The 25,195-nt window shown below is 52.7% G+C and overlaps 1 protein-coding gene across 1 annotated transcript in view; it reads left to right on the forward strand.

The window, feature by feature from the left end:
* The window catches only part of LOC140425199 (uncharacterized), a 385,575-nt gene extending 374,807 nt beyond the window's left edge, over positions 1 to 10,768 (forward strand). The window contains exons 3-4 of the mRNA XM_072509211.1: positions 5,436 to 5,590; positions 5,842 to 10,768. Coding sequence (XP_072365312.1) covers positions 7,408 to 9,225 — 1,818 coding nt within the window. The 5' untranslated portion in view covers positions 5,436 to 5,590; positions 5,842 to 7,407 and the 3' untranslated portion in view covers positions 9,226 to 10,768. The remainder of the gene's footprint in view (positions 1 to 5,435; positions 5,591 to 5,841) is intronic.
* The last annotated feature ends 14,427 nt before the right edge of the window (positions 10,769 to 25,195 follow it).

Below are 25,195 nucleotides of genomic sequence, written 5' to 3' on the forward strand. Positions count from 1 at the left end.
AGCAGAGTTGCCCGTACGGCCCCTCAGTACTGCTTTGCCATTCAATAAGATCATGATTGATCTGATCTTCACCTCATCTCCATTTTCCCGTCGGGTCTCCATAATGCTTCACTCACTTATAATTCAAATATCTTCTGCTTCAACCTAATCGTATTCAATGACCCAGCCTCCATTGCTCTCTGTGGGAGGGAATTCCAAAGATTCACAAACCTCTGAGAGAAGAAATTCCAGCTCATCTCCATCTTCAATGAACAACCCGTTATTCTGAAACTAATCCCGTTAGTTCTAAATTCCCCCAAGCGGGAAAACACTCTTTTAGCATCTACCCTGTCAAGCCCCCTCAGAATTTTATATGTTTCAATAAAATCATCTCTGATTTTTCTAAACTCTAAATAGCACAAGTTCCACTTTTCTAAGAAGACAACCCCTTCATCCCAGGAATCAACCTTCTCTGAACTGTTTCCAATGCAAATATATCCCTCCTTGAATAAGGAAGCCAAAACTATGCAGTGCTCCATATGTTGTCTCACCAGTGCCCTGCAGGGTTGTAGCAAAGTTTTCCTATTTTAATACCCCAGCTTCCCTGCAATAAAGGTTGATATTCCATTTGCCTTTCTAATTACTTGCTGTACTATTATAACCCGCAAGAGACCTAAGGAGTAGAACCAATTAGCCTCCCCGTGAGCCTCATTGAGTACGAGCTCCCCCGCTGAGAGGCGGGGAGCACATGGACACTCTAATAGTCTGTAATATAAAGGTCAGCCAGTTTTGGAACCCACGCCTCAATCCAGCTGAGATCTGGAGAGAATTGTACATACTTTAACTAGTAAATAAAACTAGTTTCTCTTATCCATTCATCTCGGACTCGTCTGTGGTCACTAAATCACCTCCTCTACACTACAAGACTAAGGTTGGAATTTATTGTTTCCAAGATGCTGTTATTCGGAAGATACGACGCGTTTGATGCCGGCATTGAGGATTGGACATAGTACACTGAACATATGCATTACTTTTTTGGGGCAAATGCTACCATCGGTGAAGACCGACAGACGGTAATCCTTTGCCTGTGGGGCCCACGAATATGGGGTGATAAAAAGCCTGCCGTATCCCACAGCCCCAGACACCAAAGGCGAAATTCTCTGAAAATGGGGCTATGTCCCCACGCCCACGTGAAAACGGGCGCGAATCCCTCTGGTGTTTCCTGGAGAAGGTCCAGGGCTTGCAGTAGTCCTCGCAGCTCCGGCTGCCGATATGGGGCCCTGCACTTCCGGCCACTGGGCCGCACATGCGCCCGGTGGCTGCCTGCAACATGGCAGACCCACACAGCAAGCCAGCCCCAACAATATAGCACCCCCCCCGACCGCGTGTGCCCACCGACCGGTGGCCCCCGATGACGGATCACCTCGCCCCACTCACTAGGGCAGCCGCGGACTGGGTCCGCAGCCGCCGCGCCAAGCTCCCGAGGGGTGGAACCATGAGTGAACCACGCCGGCAGGAACTTGGCCAGCTGCCGGCTGAGAATCGCCACGGGGGCCTCTTTCAATGGCCCCCGACCAGCGCCGCATCGACCACGCGCGTGACTGGCAGCGATTCTCCGATCCCCGGAGAATTACGGGAGCGGCATCGGACCCAATCGCGGGTCTGACGCCCTATGCCCCGTCCCCGTGCCGAGCGCAATTTTGGCGCGGAGGCTCGGAGAATCCCGCCCCAAGTCTTTTGAAGAACTGGTGACCTTGGGTGCACAGCATTATAACCCCAGGCCATCAGTCATTGTGCAGAGATATCTTTTTAACATCGTGGAGAGGACCCCAGGAGAGTCCATGACCGAATTCCTAACACTGTTGATAAAAGCAGCAAAGTTTTGTGAGTATGGCAATTCATTCTCAAAGATGCTACGACACTGCCTGGTCTGTGGCAGCAATACTATGCAACCCAAAGGAAACTGTTGGCTGAGCCAACCTTAGACTTACAGCAGGCCGTGCATATTTCGCTATCAAGGGAAAGCGCTGAAAAGGGGGTGCAGGAACTCCAGGGTATGTAGGTGAACATCGTTGGATGCACCCTCCTGGTGTACAGCACCCCCGGGATGGAAACGCAGGGGCTGGTCCGGTGATCTACGACCAAGGCAGCCAGACGTGACATCTCCTTGGAGTCAGTAGAAGGGGATCCCAGCTGATGTGGGACATGCGAACGTAAGAACCACAGGGGACACAAATCCCAAAGTGACCAGCAGCCCTGCCGCAGCAACAGAGGTAGGTGTCAGCCCAGAGCCCGTACTTTCCACATAGACGGGCAAGATGAGGATTGTATGCAGTTAAATTGTATCGTGGCCCCCAGCGTAGCTCCCATCAGGATCACCGTGTGAGTCAATGGTCACCCTTTAGAGATGGATTCGAGACAGGTGCTGCAGTTTCGGTCATTGGGCGGATGACGTTTGAGAGCATAAAATCTTGCATTCAACAATTAAATTTGCAAAAAGGCAAGGTTGGCAACTTATATGGGTGAGCCACATGCAATTGTGGGGACCATGATGACCCCAGTGATTTACAGGTAACAGTCGGTAAGTCTCCACTGATTGTGGTGAAGGGACACGGCCCCAGCCTGTTGGGCCGTGGCTGTTTGCAGAGCTTCCACCTGAACTGGCAACAGATTTTACAGTTGGCACCTGGAGGCCTCTATGAGGTGCCCTGTGAGGCAACAACGTGCATCCTTTGGGACCGCAGAATTGTTAGTCAGGAGAAGGTCAGGATTAGAGTCAACATCCCGATGATCTAGTCAAGGTTCTGGCTCAGGCACCATCGTCCGTGATTGGTGCTCGCTTGAAGTGCTCCTCAACTTTCACGGCCGTGTGGGTGCTCAGTAGCACCTGGTAAGGGCCTTCCCAATGAGATTCCAGGCAGTGTTTCCTCCAGAAGACCTTTCCGAGGACCACAACTCCCGGTTGGTACTGGTGGCATCCTTCACTGGTAGCTTTCTTCTGCGCTTCTGTGGCCTGGGAATGCAAGCTTTTAAGAGAATTAGTCAATGCAATGCAATACCCCAACATTCCCTCATCCGTGGAGTGGATGTCCATCTGTTTAACAGCGAGGGATGGGGCAACAGGGAAGCGAATAGGCGTCCCATCACTATCTCATACGGTAACAGGAAGATGGTATGGTTGGGATGGGAGAGCATGTTCATGAGAGCCAAGGGTAAGACCTCGGTCCCACTTTAGACCTGTTTCTTCACACAACTTGTTATTTAGTATCCCTTTCTGCCTCTCTATTGCCCCGTAGACTGGGAATGATAAGGACAGGAGAGGTGGTGTTTACACTGTAATGCTTTCAGCAATTCTCATACCATTTCTCCCGTAAAATGGGGACCATTGTCACTGCACATGATTTAAGAAATCCCAAACTTAGGCACATATTCGCGTAATAGTCTTTTGGCTACAGTAACAGCCTCATTTTTTCTAGTTGGGTATGCTTCTACCCATCGCGAAAACAAGCACACAACAACAAGTACATAGTCATCGTCGGTCTTAGGGTGGTTAGAGTCCCCCTTGACGTTAGAGCCCCCGGTTGGAATTGGGGTTAGAGTCCCCGGTCAGTGGGGTTAGAGTCCCCAGCTGATGAGGCAAGGTCAGTGGGTTAGAATCCCCAGCTGATGAGGCAAGGTCAGTGGGTTAGAGTTCCCAGCTGATGAGGCAAGGTCAATGGGTTAGAGTCCCCAGCTGATGAGGCAAGGTCAGTGGGTTAGAGTTCCCAGCTGATGAGGCAAGGTCAATGAGTTAGAGTCCCCAGCTGATGAGGCAAGGTCAATGGGGTTAAAGTCCCTGGCTGTTTGATCACAGTTAACTTGAATGCCGGCTGGCAAGGTAAGATCTGAACTTTCAGCATGGGAAGCGGATCGACCAAGTGTCCCCCTCATTGAGGACCAGAACAAAAGCTTATCGACAAGATGATTAAATCTGATTTGAGCTTTACCGAGTGGTGAGGTTTCCTGCGAGGGTTTGCCCCGAATTCACACAATGTTTAGAGCTTCAATCACCTTTTAGACAAAAGAGACATGTTGATAAAAAAGAAAAAGAAGAGAAAAATCGAATAAGCTAACACCAAGCAAAATAAAAGTCATAGAACGATATAAGTTTTTAGATTATGTGAAGGGACGCAATGGCGTTCTGATTTTCTCTGCCTGCAGTACCTCCAACGCAAAGTTTGGTGCAGAAACGTTGTCCACCGTCCAGGTATACAAGGCCTGATCCGGCCCATAGACTCTTTGGTAATCTGTAATATAAAAGTCGGCCAGTTTTGGAACCGACACTTCAGACCCAGCTGGGATCTGGAGCGTATTGTACATACTGTAACTTTGTATTAAAACTGGGCGGCACCTAGCACAGTGGTTAACGCTGTTGCTTCACAGCGCCAGGGTCCTGGATTCGATTCTGGGCTTGGGTCACTGTCTGTGTGGAGTCTGCACATTCTCCCTGTGTCTGCGTGGGTTTCCTCCGGGTGCTCCAGTTTCCCCCCACAAGTCTCAAAAGACGTGCTGTTAGGTAATTTGGACATTCTGAATTCTCCCTCAGTGTACCCGAACAGGCGCCGGAATGTGGCTACTGGGGGATTTTCACAGTAAGTTAATTGCAGTGTTAATGTAAGTCTGCTTGTGACAATAAAGATTCTTATTATTATCATTATTAGTTCCTCTTATCCACTCGTCCCGGACTCATCTGTGGTCAATAAATATACCTGCATGCTAATTTCTTGGGCGGAATTCTCCTGCAATTGGCGGGATGGCCCGACGCCGGCGCCAAGAACGGAGCGAACCACTCCAGCGTTGTGCCAACCAGAAGTTCCGGAAATCTCCAACCCAGATGGGGCTTGCAGCGGTGTGACGCCAATCGCGATGGTGTCACCCGTCACAGACGCGTGCGTCGTCGCAGCACAAAAGATGTCACCGCCGGAGACTTGGCAAAATGGCCGCCGGCCGCACAGCGCCGAGGTTCCAGGAGCAGGACACCAAGGCGCTCCTGGACGCAGTGGAGCAGAGGAGGGAGGCCCTGTACCCCGGACACGGCCGCAGGGTCGCACCTAACCACAGCCGGTGCCTGTGGAGGGAGGTGGCAGAGGCCGTCAGCGCTGTGGCCGTAACCGACAGGACAGGCATCCAGTCCCACAAGAAGGTTAATGACCTAGTCAAGGGCAGCCAGGGTAAGTACCAGCGTGAGTACCGCCCTGTTCCCCTCTCCATTCCCCCCCCCCCCATTCCCCCCCCCAGGGATGGACGGCACAGCCCTAGCTGAAACCGACATGGCTCCACCCACCCATGCAGGCTGCATTGGCAGGATTGGCTGTGAACCTCTGCCAACATACACACAACCACTGGTCTGCAAGTATATGTCCGCCTAACACTGTTGCCCTTTATCTCTGTCACCCCCCGCCCCCCCCCTCCCACAGGAGAAGCGTGCCCAGACCAACCGGGAGCGTGAGAGGACCAGAGGGGGTCCACCTGAATTGCGCCACCTCACAGTTCATGAAGAGAGGGCCCTGGGCCATGCAGGCGGACCCGAGAACCGGGAGATTGCGGAAGCAGTGGTCGGTGGTGCCACCAAGTGAGACCTCCCACAGCCTATCCCCCTTCCCCCATCCATCCTTCCCCCCATCCCCCTACCCTCCTTTCCCCCATCTCCCCTTCCCCCCTTCTGCCTCCCCAATCCCCCACCCCCTTCCCCCATCCCCCATCCCCATCCCCCTTCCCCCATTCCCCCCCCTCCCCATCCCCCCTTCCCCCCCATCTCCCCATCCCCCCTTCCCCCATCCCCATCTGCGTGTCTCACCATGCATGCTGTATTGTGTGTTGCAGGACCAAACGTTGACCCACCCGTCCCTGCGGATGCCGACCGTCCCCAGGACGTGCCAGGGCACCCACAGGACATGGAACGACCCGGGCCATCAGGCATACGACGCCCCCACCTAGTGCCAGAGCACCCATGAGCCAGTGATAGACCCCATCTAGCATTCAGCGACGGGGAGGGCAGCCATACCAACAGGCCTCCGTCCCAGGACACTGACACACAGGACACAACCACCCAGGAGACCCACATACAGGACACACCCACCCAGGATACTGACACACAGGACACTGACACACAGGATACTGACACGCAGGACACTGACACACAGGACACAAACACCCAGGACACTGACGCACAGGACACTGACACACTGGACACTGACACACTGGACACAACCACCCAGGACACCCACACACAGGGGACTGACAGACAGGGCACACCACTCCAGGGGACCCCGGACTTCGGCTCGGATGAGGACCTCGACATTAAGCCATTGCTATCTCCTACACCCTCCATCATCGCAGAGACATGTGGTGATATGCATCAATGCAAATGCATGTAGGCTAGCTAGGCACTAGAGGGAGCACCAAAGACATCACACACACACATTCAACCAATAGATCAAGTAGATAGGACACGACCAATAGACATTCACTATATACAAGGAGGTGACACGACCACAGGGGGCATTACACCAACCCATATATAAAGGAAACCACACACGTGATCTGCCTCTTTCCAGTGGAGACAGTCAGTGAGTAGAGACACTGGGTTGAATCAATATTACACCCACCACGTGGATTGCAGCAACTGGTTAGTCAGTCTGGGTAGCTATAGTAGGATTAGCAGTAGTGTCGAACCCGAGTAATAGAAGTGTAAATAGTTTAATAAACGAGTTGAAGTTATCTCCACGTCTGAACCTTCCTTTGTCAAGTGCACCACAAGGAAGCCGCTTATGTTACACCTACAACATAACAAATCAAGGTACCAGGACTGAACTGTTTCAATCCACATAGCCATACCTCAGTGTACAGTGACAACCAGCAACGATACCCAGGCAAGATGTTCGAGATCCGGGTTCCGCAGCGGCTCCAGTGCCACGGCGATCTCCGCAAATACTGGCGGGCATTCCGGCAAAGGTTTGAAATCTTCCTGGTAGCAGCCGAACTAGAAGACCTGGTCGATGCTGAAAAAACAGAGCTTCTCCTCACCATTGCCGGTGCCAGAGCAGAAGAAATCTTTTAAAAATTCAAGTTCTCCAAGGGGCAAAGCAGGAGCGACTTCCAGGCAGTCCTGGATAAATTCGGCAAATACTGTGAGGAAAACACACTCCAACCAGCAAGAAAAGGTAAGAGAAGCGCCAGTACTCACCACGAGGCCGAGGTCCCAGAGCAGGGAACAGTTTTGATCGGCGGCCATCTTTCTAAAGGGTCTGCACTTGCACAGTTGCACGAGAAGCGCACAGAACGGGAAGATCCATTTGCGCATGCGCGGGATTGCGAAAAAGGCCCCAAGTAAAGGAACTGCGATCTGCACATGCGCAATCATTTCCTACGCGCTACGTCACATGCGTCATGATGTCAGAGGCCCCGGACCACGCCCATTTAAAGGGGAAACGTCCCAAATCAAAGAAAAAATCTTTTAAAGCCGTAAAACAACCTTCCTTCACCTGGAATGACAGCACAATGCCTCAAATTGAACCAGGAAATGAAATAAACCTCCAAAGAACCCTGCAACAAGCAGTTACCTACACCCAAACTGATGATTCCGACCTTGAATACTTCGATGCCGACCTTTACACTTTCTCTGGACCTCGCGAGCCCAATGCCAGCTCCGACGCAAATAGTGATGATATGGTCCTAGAAGACAACGACACAGACAAACCTTTCACCTTGGGAGGCTACCCCAGTACCAAATCCGAACCGCAACTAGACGTGTTGCACATTGGGGACCCCCGTATTGAATCCGACGCAGACGCGGATTCGTTCTTCGGATTTGAGCATCTTCAACCCATCAGATATGACATCCCGACTCGTGAGTGCAGGATGATGCTGCGGCCTGACACCAAGAGACAGAGAGCGGTACAAGCCCAAAGAGAGCGGCCTGGTGCCACACAGAACGTGGTCCACGTACCACTCAGGGTTCCCGACTCTACGAAAGAAGACACGCAAGACTCCACACCGCAGTCCTTGCATGAACAAGAAGTAACTCCAGTGTCACAAGCCTCCACAGCGAGCTCATGGACAGGCTCCACGATAGAAGAAATGCAAGACTCCAGAGCGCAGTCCTTGCACACACAAAACGTGACTCCAGTGTCACAAGCCTCCGCAGCGAGCGCATGGCCAGCCTCCACGATAGAAGCAACGCAAGACTCCGACACGCAGTCCTTGCAGGAACAAGACCACGAGGGTCTAGCAACCTCTCCTGACCAATTAGCAGCAGACAATGCAAGTCTGCCATGCTCAAGTAAACAGCAAGAAGACTATGACAGTCTACCACGCTCCAGTGCACAGCAGGACGAACATGACGGTCTATCATGCCACAGTGAAGAACAAAGCGACAATGACAGTCCAAGCCCAAATGAAGGACAACAACAAGACAATGATAGTCCACCCACATTGTTTGCGCCACCAGATGAAGACACTGACAATTTACCCAACCGAAATGAACAACAAGCAGCTACTGAGGATCTACCCACGGTATGTGAGGCGAGTGACGACAGCATCCCACTTCCCATGCAAGATGTGCAAAGTGACAGACCTCAGCGAGTGTGCTCAGAGGCACTCGACGATCACTGTGAGACCGCTGGTGACTCCGGTGACACCACGATACTTCCACCCTCATTCACTCGAACCTCTCGACAAGTCAATGCATTCCTGCATGTTCCGATTCCAGACGTGCAGCTTCAAGAAATCTCAGCTGAATCCAGTGAACCTGCTAAGACTCCGGACGGGGAGCATCAACAAACTAACACTAACTCAGTTAAAACAGACCAGACTCCAGATGGGGAGCAACCAAACGCCGACTCTGATTCACTTAAGCCGGACTTTACTCCAGACAGGGAGTGCCGTAACCTCAGTGATGGCACGCACAGGGTGACAGCAGATGCCACAACAACAGGAGATGGATCACTTAACAATTACATTGGGTCAGTAATAACAAGCAGCGGCTACAGTCCAAAAGGAATACACCAATATTCACCACAGCTATATCCACAAATTTTTTCCACACCAGCAGTGCAGCCAATGACAGCTCATGCTGGACAAACCCAGTATTCAGGCATGCAGCAGCCAGCAGTCTATCCAGCATATTCTCAAACAGGCCACTCATGGAATCAAGACCGGAGGAGGACTACCGCAAGCGCAATCTGCACTACAGACTGGATTCCTTAGTTACAGCCCAGGATTTGCTGCACCCCAACCTGGCCAGACGGCATATTCGTATCAAATGCAAGGTTCTAGTTTCACACCATCACCAGGTATTTATGCGAGCAGCAATTCTGTTTCCAATTCGACAAGCTTCAGCGGTTCTCAGCAGGATCACCCTTCCTGCACAGCATGTGGCCAGAACCAGTATGTACAGTCTTATCCAACTTCAACATATGGCACATCCATGACCTCGAATGATACTGCTGATGGGACCTCTTCAACATCAACACCTTATCAGCTACAAGATGCCATCCAACAGCACCATCACCAACATCGAAAACGAAAGGGTCTCCAAATCAGACAGCAAAGTGATTTGACCACTTCTTGGTTCCTGTGGCACAGGGACGTTGATGGCGTTCATAACCAAGAGAGACATTTGACCATGATGATTGATGGTTTATGGACTCACACAAATGATTTGGACTTATTGTTTAATTACTGTTCCCAAGACTTGTATATACCTTACCTTATCTACCTGTTCTTTGTTCAATTTTCTTAACGTGTACAGAAAATATGAACATATAAAAAAGTGGGGATATGGTGATGTGCATCAATGTAAATGCATGTAGGCTAGCTAGACACTAGAGGGAGCACCAAAGACATCACACACTCAACCAATAGATCAAGTAGATAGGACACGACCACTAGACATTCACGATACACAAGGAGGTGACACGACCACTGGGGGCATTACACCAACCCATATATAAAGGACACCACACACATGATCTGCCTCTTTCCAGTGGAGACAGTCAGTGAGTAGAGACACAGGGTTGAATCAATATTACACCCACCACGTGGATTGCAGCAACTGGCTAGCCAGTCTGTGTAGCTATAGTAGGATTAGCAGTAGTGTCGAACCAGAGTAATAGAAGTGCAAATAGTTTAATAAACGTGTTGAAATTATCTCCACGTCTGAACCTTCCTTTGTCAAGTGCACCACAAGGAAGCCGCTTATGTTACACCTACAACATAACAAATCAAGACACTCACCTCGGTTGGGCACTTTAGCGATGGCCAGCCATCCCGGCACAGCAGGTGGAGGTAGGAGCAGCCAAGGGGCCGGGCGGTAGGAGGGCAGTCCGGCCCCAGCAACCAGCTGCCGTCCAGACGGGTCCTGGGTTCCTGGAGTTACAACACCCACCCATAGACCCGATTCAGTCACAGACCCAGGGACGATTGAAGGGGTGACGGCCGACTTGCGGCAGCTGCAGACACAGGTGGAGGAGTCCACCCGCGTCCAGGAGCAGGGAGTGGTGCCAGTCATGCGTGCCACCCAGGCCGACACCGCATGGGTGGCGTCCGCAGTGGAGGCAATGGGTGTGACGGTGTCAGATATAGGGAGGTGTATGCAAGGCCTGGGGCGTTCCATGTGGGCGGCGTCCATGGCCCAGGACATGGCTGCCCTCTCACAGGCAGCCATGAGCCAGAGCCAGCTGCAGATCGCAGAGGCCCTCAATGCCGTGGCCCAGTCTCAGCAGGCCATCGCTGAGGGCATCGGCGCCATTGCCCAGGTGCTGGCCAACGTCGCCCAGACACAGTCTGGGATGGCCAACTTCCTAAGCTCCATGGCTGCAAACCTGCACACCCTTGTTGATACCAGGGCGGGCCTACAGGACTGGCAGCGCCAGGTGCCGGAGGTGCCTCGGGTGCTGGATCCATTCGCACCCTCGACCCATGGAGAGGCCCGGGGGTAATCGGGCACCCCGATCGGGGAGGCGGTGCTGGGGTCCGTTCCGGGTCCCTCTGCAGGGGAGGTCCCGGAACACCACGACACCTCGGACTCCCCCCCACTTCCGTCACTGGGACAGCCTGGCCCATCCAGGCCGGGCCGCCCCAGGAAACGGCTGTCAAAGGGGTCCCTCATCATAGGGCAGGAATCACAGGAGTCCACCTCCAGTTCTGCTGTACCGTCAGGGGAACCACGTAGACGTAGTCAAAGGGCCCGTAAGGCCAAAAATATTACACACTGAGTAAGTTGGCACGGGTGTAGGGCACAGATTAGTAATAGGGGCTAGGGCATGTGTATGAACTGTTTGTCATTAAAATCACTCACATCTACAGAAGCTGCCTCTGTGCTCTGTCCGATGCGTGCGGGGGTGGGGTGTGAGGTGAGTGCCAGTGTGTGCGTGAGGGGTGAGTGTGCCCCCCCACCCTCCCTCCCCAGGTCGCCCTCGCCATCCCCCCGGGCAGACAACAGGACCGTGCCCTGCAGTGTCCAGGCTGCATACAGGTGGAGGGTGTTACTGTCGCCATGAGTCAGACATTGTCTAACAATGTAGCACCCGGAGCTCATCGCAGAGCGAGTTGTCACCATCCTCCATGGCATGCATGGCGACCGTGTGAGCCCTGCCAGTTGTGCCGCAGCTGGATGTGCAATTGAGGGGTGGTGTGCATGCGGGTGATGCGGTGGTGGGTGGGGTGAGGGTGGTTGGTGGTGGGCGGGGTGAAGGTGGTTGGTGGTGGGTGGGGTGAGGGTGGTTGGTGGTGGGTGGGGTGAGGGTGGTTGGTGGTGGGTGGGGTGAGGGTGGTTGGTGGTGGGTGGGGTGAGGGTGGTTGGTGGTGGGCGGGGTGAGGGTGGTTGATGGTGGGTGGGGTGAGGGTGGTTGGTGGTGGGCGGGGTGAAGGTGGTTGGTGGTGGGTGGGGTGAGGGTGTTGGTGGTGGGTGGGGTGAGAATGGTTGGTGGTGAGCGGGGTGAGGGTGGTTGATGGTGGGTGGGGTGAGGGTGGTTGGTGGTGGGCGGGGTGAAGGTGGTTGGTGGTGGGTGGGGTGAGGGTGGTTGGTGGTGGGTGGGGTGAGAATGGTTGGTGGTGGGCGGGGTGAGGGTGGTTGGTGGTGGGCGGGGTGAGGATGGTTGGTGGTGGGCGGGGTGAGGGTGGTTGGTGGTGGGCGGGGTGATGGTGGTGGGCTGGTGCCATACTGTGCTGTCCGTGCCCATACTCGGCCCTTCCCATGCCCCCCCTAGTCTGTGAACCGTGCGGCTATCAACCTGTCCCGTGCCCGCTGACCCATCCGGTAACGGTGGGCAGCCTCCCGACCATGTCCAGCCCGTCTGTCCTGTACATTGCCCCCATCCTCCTCATCTGGGAGGCCTGCCCTTAGCCGTGTCGCTACTCCCCCTCCCCCTCCTCTGCCTGCGGCACATCGCCCCTCTGCTGGGCTATGTTGTGCAGGACGCAGCAGACCACAACGATGCGGCCAACCCTCTCCAACAGGTACTGCGGGGCCCCTCCAGAGCGGTCCAGACACCTGAAGCACATCTTCAGCAGCCCAAAGCACCTCTCGACCACACCCCTGGTCGCTGCATGGGCATCGTTGTAGCGGTTCTCCGTGTCAGTCTCTGGCCTCTGTACAGGCTTCATCAGCCATGACCGCAACCAGCCCCTCAGCCAGGCGGGGGGGTCCCTCGAACATGGCGAGGATGAACAATTGTGCCAATATGAACGTGTCATGTACACTACCCGGGTACCGGGCGCAGACGTGCATGATCCTCATCCGGTGGTCACAGACCACCTGCACGTTCATGGGGTAGGTCCCCTTCCTGTTCGTGAACACAGCCCTGTTATCCGCTGGTGGCCGCATGGTGACGTGCACCCCATTGATCGCCCCCTGGACCATGGGTATCCTGACCATGGCAGCGAAGCCCGCTGCCCGGGCATCCTGGTGGGCGCGGTCCACAGGGAACTGGATGTAGCGGTACGTGATGTCGTACAGGGCGTCAGTCACTGCACGGATGCACCGGTGCACCGATGCCTGGGAGATGCCGGACAGGTCCCCATTCAGCAACTGGAATAACCCCGTCACGTAGAAGTTCAGGGCCACCGTAACCTTGACGGCCACCGGGAGAGGGTGTTCTCCCCCAGTGCCACGCGGTGACAGGTGTGCCATGAGGTGGCAGATATGGGCTTCCCGGCTCATGATGAGTCTCGTCCTGCATGCCAGGTCGGTGAGGTCCTGGTACGACGAGTGTCGCCGGTACACACGATTCCCAATCGGGCTCCTCCGTCGCCGTGGCACCACCGCCACCTCCTCCTACTGCTCCTCCACAACCTGTCGGGCGGGTGGCTTTCCAGCCTGGGCGGCTGCCACCTGCCCCTCTGCGGCACGCTCCTCTGCAGCAGCCTCTCCTCCCTGGGACACTCCTGTTCCAGCTCCCATGGAGCAACCTGTAGAAGGGCAGCTCCCGCCACGGCGGCCAACATCGCTCAGTGATGCCCAAACATAACAGTCTACAGGGGCTGGGGGGTTGGGGTAGACGACATATCATCATTGCCCATACCCCCCTCCGCAGCCAGGTGCCATGGGCTGCATGGTCGCCACTGTTGTCAGCTGGCACCTGGCCCGGCAAACTCCCCCCCACATCCCCGGCAACCCCCATCCCCGGCACCCCCGAGCCACGGCACCCCCATCCCCGGCACCCATACCCCGGCACTCCCCATCCCCGGCACTCCGATCCCCAGCACTCCGATCTCTACACACCCCATCCCCCGCACTCCGATCCCCGGCACTCCAATCCCCAACACTCCCCATCCCTGGCACACCCCATCCCCGGCACTCGCATCCTCGGGACTCCCCAACCCCGGCACCCCTATCCACGGCACCTCGAGCCATGGCACCCCACATCCCCCGCACTCCGATCCCCGGCACTCTGATCCGCGGCACTCCCCATCCCCGGCACCCACACCCCGGCACCCGTGAGCCATGGAACCCCCCATCCCCCGCACTCTGACCTCCGGCACTCCGATCTCCGGCACTGAGATCCCCGGCACTCCCCATACCCAGCGCCCCCATCCCTAGCACCCCAAGGCCACGGCACCCCCCATCCCCGGCACTCCGATCTCTGGCACTCCGATCCCCGGCACTCGCCATCCCAGACACCCCCATCCCCAGCACCCCAAGCCACGGCACCCCCCATCCCCAGCACTCCGATCCCTGGCACTCCCCATCACTGGCACCACTGAGCCACGGAACCCCCCATCCCCGGCATTCCGATCCCCGGCACTTCCCAACCCTGGCACCTCCGAGCCACGGCACCCCCCATCTCCCCCCCACTGACCCCGATCAACGGCACGCACCCTCGGCCATGGGAGAACCCTGCACCGGCACTCGCGACACTCCCCCAGCTACGGCTGTCCCGTGTCCTCTCCGGCGGCCGTCCCACGCTGACCCCTACCTCCTCGCTCGCCGGCGTCAGCTAGCACGACTGGTTGACGCCATTAAAAAGCATGTTTAATTTACGCCGTCGTCACCTGCGGCCTCGTCGGCGGGACTTCGGTCCATCCGGGCCGGACATTTGAAGCAGTCCCGGGGCCCATCGCGTCGCGCTGATTCTCGCGATTCTGCGAGGCGCGCGGCGCGATTCCCGTCGGCAGGATTTTTTGCCGGCCGGAGAATACGGCAGCCGGCGTCGGTGCAGCGGGGCGGGATTCACGCCGGCCCCCGGGGATGGGACCAGAATAACCCACGGCGTCGGGACTCGGCTGAACTCGGCGGGAACTCGGCCCGATGAGGTTCGGAGACTCGCCGGGGGGGCGCGATTTCAACGGCCCCCGACCAGCACGGTGGCGATCCCGCGGGTGCCCAAGAATCGGTGCCGGAGTATCGGTGAGCCAGCATCAGGGCGGCGTGGCTCGATTCTCGCGCTCCCCCGGGGATTCTCCGACCCATCGCGGGGTCGGAGAATCCCGGCCATTATACTCAAACTGCTAATTTTTCCCCACTCACGTACCTTATCTAAATCTACTTGCAGGCTTTGTGTGCCCCCGTAAATTATTTTCTCACCTGTCATTGCATTGTCACCAAATTTGGCTCCAATACATTTCCAAGTTATTAATTGTCATGGGAATGCCACTTTAAGAAATGTTTGTCTGCTCAAGTGGCTGCAGTGATGTCAGAGTGTGGGTGGAGCTGAGCTCTGGCTCTGCTTTTTAGTTTCGCTTTGAGGAAAGGTTTGGGTGTGTCTGTGTTTTTTGGTTTTGTTTTAGTGTCGGAGCTGAAGCCAGCCAAAGAAGGTGTAATTTTGATCTCTCTGCCATCTAAAGATTATCTCTTGATCATTTGGTGAATTCAAAGTGATAACTGCTCTCATTAGAGAATTTAAATCTGATGTGCTTCTGTAAAAAGGATTTTTTGTCTTATGGATGTTAAAAAGAAAGTCCAAGGGTTACTTAGAGTGTTGTATTCTTTGGGGGGTGTATTTGAATTGATGGTTGCTAAGATGTTCACTGTATGTTTTAAAAAGGTTAACTGAGTTCATAGAATAAATATTGTTCAGCTTTAAAAATTACTATTAAATTTCTGCTGTACCACACCTGTAGAGTGGGCCGTGTGCTCCCCGTTCCACAATCTAGTAAAAGTCGTGGGTCAGGTGAACTCCATGATACACCTCGGGGTTCTCTAAACCCTGGCCCATAACATAATATAGATTGTAATTAGGTGAGACCCCAGAACTGATCCCTGTGGCACTCCAATAGTTGCAGTTTGCTAACCTAAAAATGGTTTATTCCTCCTGACTCCCTGTTTCCAGTTAGTGAACTAATCCCCACTTCATGCTCCCATCACCATGAGCACTTCAGCAATAACCTTTGATGTGGCATATTATTGCATGTCTTTGATCACGATTTAACAGGAAAGGTACTTAGTGACATATCGGATGCAACTTCCCGGGTGCTTCCCAACAGTGAAGCCGTCAAGACTGCAGCCCATATTTAACGGTACTTTAACGCCAAAAATGATCCCCCAGGAGCGTCACGGCGGAATTTGCTGTCCTGTCAGCTGATTTACCAGAACAGGGCCCAGAAACTCCCTGCTAAGATAAACGCTCCCTCCAAACTTACTCCCAGGCAGCACAGGACCATGGCACCACATAGAGCTGCTCCACGCTTCGGGGATGCCAACCTGGCCAGGCTACTGGATGCCCCAGAGGCGAGATGGGACACGCTGTCCCCCCCATGGTATTAGAGGACCAGGAAAAGGACTGCCGAACAGGCGCCGGAATGTGGCGACTAGCGGCTTTTCACAGTAACTTCATTTGAAGCCTACTTGTGACAATAAGCGATTTTCATTTCATTTCAATGCCATCATGGAGGCTGTGGGAGCAGGCATCAGTTCAAGCATAGTGACTCAGTGGGCCGTTGTCCAATGTTGGAAGAAGATCGACGACCTCCATCGGGCCGCAAGGGTAAGTTAACACCGACCCCCTGGCATCAGTCCCATCTGCTATCCCGCTGACCTCCGGCACCCTCCCCCCACAGCATATCACCGTGCTTGCGCCCCAGCACAGCCTGCCATCCATCAGCACAACCCCTCCATGCCCAGGAGCGGTGCCCACACATGCCACCTGCTATAGATCCCCTTGATGCATCAAGCATGTGGCTCACAATGCCCCCTCTCTGTCCCCGCAGGAGAGGTTGGCCCATAACAGACGGGAAAGGATCCAGACGGGCGGTGGGGTTCCGGACATCAGAGCCCTCACTCCCTATGTGGAATGGGCCTTGGAGACCGCAGGGTTGGACAAGGAGAGAACAGTCACTGACAGTGATATTGGCCTGCGCAGCAGAGGTGAGGATCTACTGCGCCTTCACCCAGATGACCAGTCACAAATGTCAGACAATATGATCCTTCTCTCTCACTAACCACATGTCCATTATCTCACAGGATCTCCACCTGATGGAGCCTGGCCATCCGGGGTCTCCCTGTCACCCCCGTCACCCAACAGAACACCTCAGAGGACAGCTCCGAGGAGACCACCGAACCGCGTCACAACTATCACCCCCACCGTCCACCAGTGCAGAAACAAACACCTCGGTGTGCGACAACCTGGTGAGCGCCACACAGCTGCTGAGGCACATCAGGTGAAGGCAGGTACAACCAACGGAGTCAGCAGTAAGATGTCTGTTGGCTTCCAGGACGCAGCTGGGTCCCAGTCAGATGCTGAGCCTCTGAGCAAGGTTATCCCAGAGCTGATGCAGATGCTAGGGCACGGGATGTAGCTGCCATGCACACTCCCTGGGAAATGTGCACATATGTGCATGATCCGGAGGTGGCGGTGACACATGGGTTGAACATTCAGGGAGTGGAAACCCTTCCTGTTTAAGGAGGGCACTCCCTGACCGTCCGGTGCGTGCAAGGTGACATGCGTGCCATCTATTAACCCCAGGAGCTGGGGCATCTGGGCGATGGCAAAGAGTCCTGCTGCTCAGAAATACAGATGGGCTTGGCTCAGCTCAAAGTCAATATGGTCAGTTGTCCGGGAAAATGGGGCATCCGTGAGTTAGTGAATGCACTTGTGGCTGGTGCTTGGGAAATGCCGCACAAGTCCTCACTTGAGCCCTGGAATGAACCTGTCATGTAGAAGTTCAGGGCTGCAGTGGCCTTCGTGGCCACTGGGAGCTGGCGTCCTACTCCTTCTCCATGGGGTGCCACATCCTCGAGGACGCGGCACAGGTGCCGCACCATCTCCCTGATGAGGCTCAACTTCGTGCTGCACATGCTGTCCATCATCTCCTCGAAAGACCAACCATGCCTGTGCACCTCGGGCCTTCGCTGGCGTCCCCCTCTGGGACCCTCCTCGGTCTGATGGGAGGCTGGGACTGCAGGGTGTGCGGCAGCCCCCTGCACATTTGGTGCTGCCTCCAGCCTGCGTCGACCCTGCTGCCTTTTCTGGCGTCAAGCCGCCTGGGCTGCCACCAGCACCATGAGGGCTGCTGCTGCGGGGTCAACAACACCATCCATCTTGGTTGCTGTAAGGAATTGGAGAAGGAGAGGGACTGACAATCAGTTAGAACTTTTGCCCCTGGACCCTCATATCCACCGTACCTCCCTCCACCCTTACATGCCCAGCCTTCTCTCAGAGTGCCATCCACTGAGCCAGTTGTACTGGAGAACCCTGCTCTGCACACTCACCCCCGTCTAAAGCACGAGCTCCCCGATCTCAGACCCCTGCCGGGAATATTAGGGAGACCGTGCTCAGGTCCCCACCCCTGATCTACACACTCACCCTCTGGTTGCAGGGATGTGCCCTGTGCTGAAGTCCAGCTCTTGGGTGTTTGATTGTTGGCTGCAGCGTCTCTGGTTCTGTGCCTCCAGATGTTCAGGCAAAGTTTCCAGGCCTCACAGTTTGATTGGAATGCGAGGCAATAACACTCATCTGAGACATGGCACATGTATCCATGAGAATGCACCTGAAAATATTTTGTTCATTAAACGGTCAACAGCACCTGTACACAAAGAGATGAAAACCAACTATTTAACAGTCCATATATCACATCAACCATTACTCAACAAGGAAAAGGCACTGTGCCACACATTCGCAAGTACCCTGTCACTACAGAATATTGATACAAACACAAAACTATAATAGTTCATTTATACTTAGAAAACCAAACACACAGTATCACCCCTCACAGGTCCTCAACAGAATAGAGGATCCTTGCTGTGACGTTGTTTTACATATCAGTCTTTGTCCATGAGCCTCTGTTGTATAGGCCTTCTTATACAGCCTAATTTAATTAGAACCAAGGATCGGTATCCAGATATTCCACTGGCATTCAAGGTGCAGTAAAACAGGCCCGATATCCAGCATGACTGTCTTTCAGCGACGTGTTAGTCGACATGCAGCACTCATCACACTTACAAGAAAATCACCAACAATCTGCAAAAGCAACTCTTCAACACCTTCATCAAGTTGCTCAGTCGAATCGGTTTGCCACCCCTTCCGCCTCTCGAGCACTGGTACTTCTTTCCTTTCTTCACTCCAGGCCACAGAAACAAAAGAGATGGCAGCAAACAGCCACACAGCCTTCAGGCAGCTACAGCAGCATTAGGGTCAATCCGCCTCTCTCTCCCCCTCTCGCAGTTCTCAGCAGTAGACCCTCAAAGACAGGAATAATCACACTGGAACGTCACACTGATGCAGAGCACAGCAGAAGAGTGAAAGAGCATCCTTCCCCTCTCCAGCACTGGCAGTAGATGATCTTACTTCCTCCCTTTCCTTGCTCCAGGCCACAGAGGTAAAAAAGCGATAGCAAACAAGCACGCAGCTTCCAGACATTACACAATGAACAGTCAACAGTACAATAAAGTCACCAGCAATCTGCAAAAGCAGTTCTTCAATACCTTCAATAAGTTGCTCAGTGGAGTCGCTCCATCACCTTTTCCAGCACTGGCAGTAGGTCATCTTATTCCATTCCTTTCCTTGCTCCGGCCTCACAAGCAAAAGTGGCGGCAGCAAACAGGTACACAACCTCCAGGCAGCTGCATTCACATCAATCTGCCTCTCTTTCCCCCCACCCCCCCGCAGCTCCCAGAGGTAGACTCTCAAAGGTGGGAATAATCACACCGGAAAACCACACCAACATAGAGAACAGCAGAAGAGTGAAAGAGCACCCCTTCCCCTTATCCAGTACTGGTAGCAAGTCATGTTACATCCTCACATTCCTTACGCCAGGTCACAGAAGCAGAAGAGGCAGCAGCAAACAAACACACAGCCTTCAGGATTTTGCAGATACCAGCAGGAGCAATCAGCAACCATTTGCAGCACCACTTGAGAATACTTTACTTATCAACCGGTCATGGATACCTTTATACAAAAAGATAAAATCAAATTACTTAACAGTCCAGATATCACAATAACCACTAAATGACAACGAAAAGACACCATGCCATACACACACAGGCACTTTTTCCCTGCAGAATATCAGTGCAAACACAAAGCTACAACATTGAATTTATACAAAGAAAACCAAATACATGTTAAACATTAAACAGTCAACAGTAAATGAAGTCACCAACATCCGAATCAACCCGCCGCTCTCTCCCCCTCCCACAGCTCTCAGCAGTAGACTCACATCAGTGGAAAGTCGCTCAGGGGTAGCGCAACAATACACCAGAAAGTCACACCGATGCAGAGCACAGCAATAGAGCAAGAGAGCAGCCATACTCCCTCTCCAGTACTCAGTAGCTTCCATAATCCAGGTCACAGAAGCAAAAGGACTGCAGCAAACAAACACACGGCCTCCAAGCAGCAAGAATTACACAGTCAACAGGACAATAATGCTCTCCCGCCACTCCCACCCCCCTGCAGCTCCAACAGTAGACTCGCATCAATGGAAAGTCGCTCAAGGGTAGCGTAACAAAACAGTGGAAAATCACACCGATACAGAGTACAGCAGAACAGTGAAAGAGCACCCTTCCCCTTCACTCGCACTGGTAGTAGGCCATCTTACTGCCAGCTTTCCCTTTGTCCCAAACCATAGAAGCAAGAGGGGTGGCATCAGACAAGCACACGGCCTCCAGGCATTAAACATTAAACAATCAATAGTACAATAGCAAACACAAGGTTTCCAGACATTAAACATAGAACAGCCAACAGTACAATAAAGTCACCAGCAATCTGCAAAAGGATTCCTTCAAGTCCTTCAGCAAGTTTCTCAATCAAATCAGTCTGCTTCTCCTTCCCCCTTTCTAGCACTGGTAGTGGATCATCTTACTTCCTCCCTTTCCGTGCGCTCCAGACCACAGAAGCAAAAGAGGCGGCAGCAGACAAACAAATAGCTTCCAGACATCAAACATGAAACAGTCAACAGTACAATAAGGCCACCATCAACCTGCAAAAGCATTTCTGCAATACCTTAATCAAGTTGCGTAGTCAAATAGGGCTGCCATCCCATCCCCCTCTCCAGCATTGGTAGTGGGTCATCTTACTTCCTCCCTTTTCTTGTGCTCCAGGTCACAAAAGCAAAAGTGGAGGCAGTAGACAGACACATGGCTTCCAGACAGAAAACAGTAAAGAGTCAACAGTGCGATAACCAGCAATCTGCAAAAGCAATTCCTCAATACCTCTAGCAAGTTGCGTAGTCGAATCGGTCCACCAGCCCGTCCCCTCCTCCAGTTCTTCAATACCTGCAGCAGGTTTCTCAGTTGAATCGGGCTGCCACCCTTTCCCTCCTCCAGCACTGGCAGCAGAGCATCTGACTTCCTCCCTTTCCATGCTCTAGACCACAGAAGCAAAACAGATGGTAGCGAACCGGTACACAGCCTCCAGGCAGCTGCAGCTGTATTCATACCAATCCGCCTTTCTCTCTACCCACCTCCCGCAGTACCCAGCAGTAGACTCTCAACGGTCGAAATAATCACACTGGAAAGCCAAACAAACGTAGAGCATAGCAGAAGAGTGAAAGAGCACCCATTCCCCTGCTCCAGCACTGGTAGCAGGTCATCTTACATCCTCTCATTTCTTACTCCAGTTACAGTGACCTTCAGCATATAGCCACGAAAGTGTTTGGTAGGACAGACAGGCAGCGGCTGTAGTTTCCCCAGCTATGGATATGTACAATATTGGAGGATAGCTTGTCGGAGCCCCTCACCGACGACTCCCCCCCCCCCTGCCCCTCCCCCCCCCCCCCCCCAGCCCAGGAGAAACCCCTGACCTATGGTGCCCAACATTCAGTCAAGCCCGTTCCCCCCGAGCACTAGGGCAGCAGCTCCAGTGCCTCCAAACTCTATGCCAGGGATTGGAAATAACTCACCTCCTCAGCTCCCCTCAGCAGCCATTGCACTTGCTTCCTATTTTTAAATAGGAGTGCTAACCGCCGCTCACGCAACCTCTTGCTGGGGAGCCAGTTGGCTCCAGGGAGGCCATTAGATTGGGATTCCATCTCATTAATGTGATGGAGATTTCTCTAAAGAGGTCTAAATTGGTGTCTCGGCACGACTGGGCAGATCCGCAACCCGCCATAGGGAGTGGGTCGCTTAGATTGCGAACCGATTTGCGCCCGGCGCAGATCCCAATTTCGGCCTCTCCCAGGATTTAACTGCCGTGCTCAGATCTGTGCCGGATGCAATGCTGCCGTTAAACCGTGCCCATTACACCTACTGATGCTGTTGCTTCAGAAGGAATGTTGAGCAGCACAACTGTCATAATATACACCAGTATATCATGCTGCAGACACGACACACACACTGATGGACACACAGTGGGACCAATCAACACACACAACACCGCAGCCAATCACCAGTTAGAGCACACTCACTATAAAGCCAGGGGGCATCAGAGTTCCGCTCATTCAAGCTGCAGCTTCCTAGTAGAACAGAGCTCACAGCCTGCAGCACAGACATTCACCGTGTGCTGAGTCCATCGACTGGTTAGGACAAGGCAAAGGTCTTTAGTTAAAGCTAATATTGTGTTAACCCACAGTGAGAGTATGTTAAACTGTTAATGACTCAATAAAATAGTGTTGCACTATTTCAAGTGTTGGTGACCTGTATATATTCCATGGACCCAGAGTGCCCAACACAACAACTACTTGGATTATTTTGCATACAGCCAATAATCTTTAACCTCCATTTGATCCATTAAAGCAAAAACAGAGAGCTTCTTAAATATTTTGTCTAAAAGACTGTTCCTCCCACATTTTTTCACTTTTTCAGCACTTAGGTAAAGCCAGCCTAGTTTATCCGTAAGGTTTGATTCCACCAGCTAATGACTCAGGGGTGAGAGTGCAGCCGCTGAGCCAGTCTGACAATTTGGTTTGCAGTTAATGGATCTGATTTTAAATCCTAAAATTTAATTTTATTATTCATCAGCAATAAACATGTTCCTTCATATCAGAATTAGCGGCAAATCACATGTTAATATGCTGCACCTTCTGTTTAAAATAGGTGTCAAAAGTCAGAGTGGGTTAATTTTGTCTTTGATAGTGTGAAATGTTTAATATCATTTCAGACCTCATTACAGCCTTGGTTCAAACATGGACAAAAGAGCTGAATGCCAGAGTGGAGGTGAGAGTGACTGCCCTTGACATCAAGTCAGCATTTGACAGAGTATGGCATTTAGAAGCCTTAGCAAAACTATGGAAATCAGGGGGGGAAATTTACGTTGCCTGGAGTCGTACCTGGCACAAAGGAAGATGATTGTGGTGGTTAGAGGTCAATCATCTCAGCTCCAGGCCATCACTACAGGAGTTCCTCAGGGTAGTGTCCTCGGCACAAACATGTTTCATCAATGACCTCCCTTCCATCATAATATCAGAAGTGGGAATGTTTGAAAATGACTGCACAATGTTCAGCACCATTTATGACTCCTCAGATAATGAAGCAGTCCGTGTCTAATTGCAGCAAAATCTGGACAATACCCAGGCTGGGGCTGACAAGTAGCAAGTTACATTCATGCCACACAGGTACCAGGCAATGAACATCTCCTACAAGAGAGGACCTAACCATCGCTCCCTGACATTCAGTGGCATTACTATCGCTGAGTCCCCCACAATCAACATCCTGGGGGTTACCATGGATCAGGAACTGAACTGGACTAGCCATATAAATACTGTGGCTACAAGAGCAGGTCACAGGCTTGGAATCGTTCGGCGAGTAACTTACCTCCTGACTCAACCTCTCACCCCCCCACCCCATAGACTTTACCCCATCTACAAGGCTCAAGTCAGGAGTGTAATGGAATTCTCTCCACTTGCCTGGATGAATGCAGCTCCAACAACACTCAAGAAGCTCAACACCATTCATGCCAAAGCAGCCCGCTTGATTGCTACCCCTTCCGCAAACATTCAATGTCTCTACCACCGATGAACTGTGGCAGACATGTGTACCATCTACAAGATGCACTGCAGTAACTCGCCAAGGTTCCTTAGGCAACACCTTCCAAACCCACGATGATGACCATCTAGAAGGACAAGAGCAGCAGATACTTGGAAACCCCACCGCCTGAAGGTTCCCCTCCAAGTCACTCACCACCCCAACTTGGAAATATATCGCTACTCCTTCACTCCTGCTGGGTCAAGATCCTGGAACTCTCTCCCAAGCAACTCTGTGGGTGTATCTGCACCTCAGGGACTGCAGTGGTTCAAGAAGGCAACTCATCACCTTCTGAAGGGCGACTAGGGATGGGCAATAAATGCTGGCCTAACCAGCGATGCGCACGTACAGAGGACCCGGGTTCGCTCTCGGCCCCGGGTCATTGACCTTGTGAAGTTTATACATTCTCCCCATGTCTGCATGGGTTTCACCCCCACAATCCAAAAAGATGCAAGGTAGGCGGATTGGCCATACTAAACTGCCCCTTAACTAGAAAGAAATGATTTGGATACTTTCAATTTATAAAAGATTAAACAGCGATGCCCACATCCAGAAAATAAATTTTAGAAAGACATCCGTTATGCACCTCTCCCAATTTTCATTTCCATAGTAAACCTACCTTAGTTGGGCCAAGGGTGACATGAATGGAAGGAGAGGGAAATCATGCATAATTCAGAATTTAATGCAAAGATAGGGTGGCTCTTCCTGTTGGTGTGATATTCCAGTCTGGGATATTCCCTGTGATTGTCTCCCTAGCAACAGGATGGGCGAAACTGGCAAAATGTCCTATTCATCTGCGGGACCAGAAGATCCCACCAGCGACCATTGGCAAGCGCCTCTGCCACAGGAAAACATGCCACGATGATGGGAGGGAGTGCTGAAAAATCCCGCTCATGGTATCATAGCTGAGTATCATTAAATTAATAACTTTTCAGGGTAGCATGGTGGCTCATTGGTAGCGCTGCTAAATTGCCCCTTAATTGGAAAAAAAGAATACTCTAAATTTATTTTTCAAAATTAATAATTTTTCAGAGATCAAAAAACACTTCACGTCATCAGCGACCTTCGCCAAGGCTGGAGAAGTACTCGTTAAGAAATAGCACAACAGGATGAAGAGAAAGAGGCAAGTTGGTAGAACTCAACAGTGGGTGTCCTTTTTCATGGCTCCCGACGACGATATGTCACTGCATGAGCTACTTGTGTGAGGAAATGAGAAAGTGGTGACTGAGATAAAATGTCTCTGACATTTGTGCTGATCAAGATCAAAAGAAGAAGAGCATCAGCTCCATGCAGCTTAAGTGTTAAGGTCTGCGCTGCTGAGGTGACTGGGGCTCAGGGAAGCACGGG

The sequence above is a fragment of the Scyliorhinus torazame genome, chromosome 6, assembly GCF_047496885.1.
Source record: "Scyliorhinus torazame isolate Kashiwa2021f chromosome 6, sScyTor2.1, whole genome shotgun sequence".
Taxonomy (NCBI): Eukaryota; Metazoa; Chordata; class Chondrichthyes; order Carcharhiniformes; family Scyliorhinidae; genus Scyliorhinus; species Scyliorhinus torazame.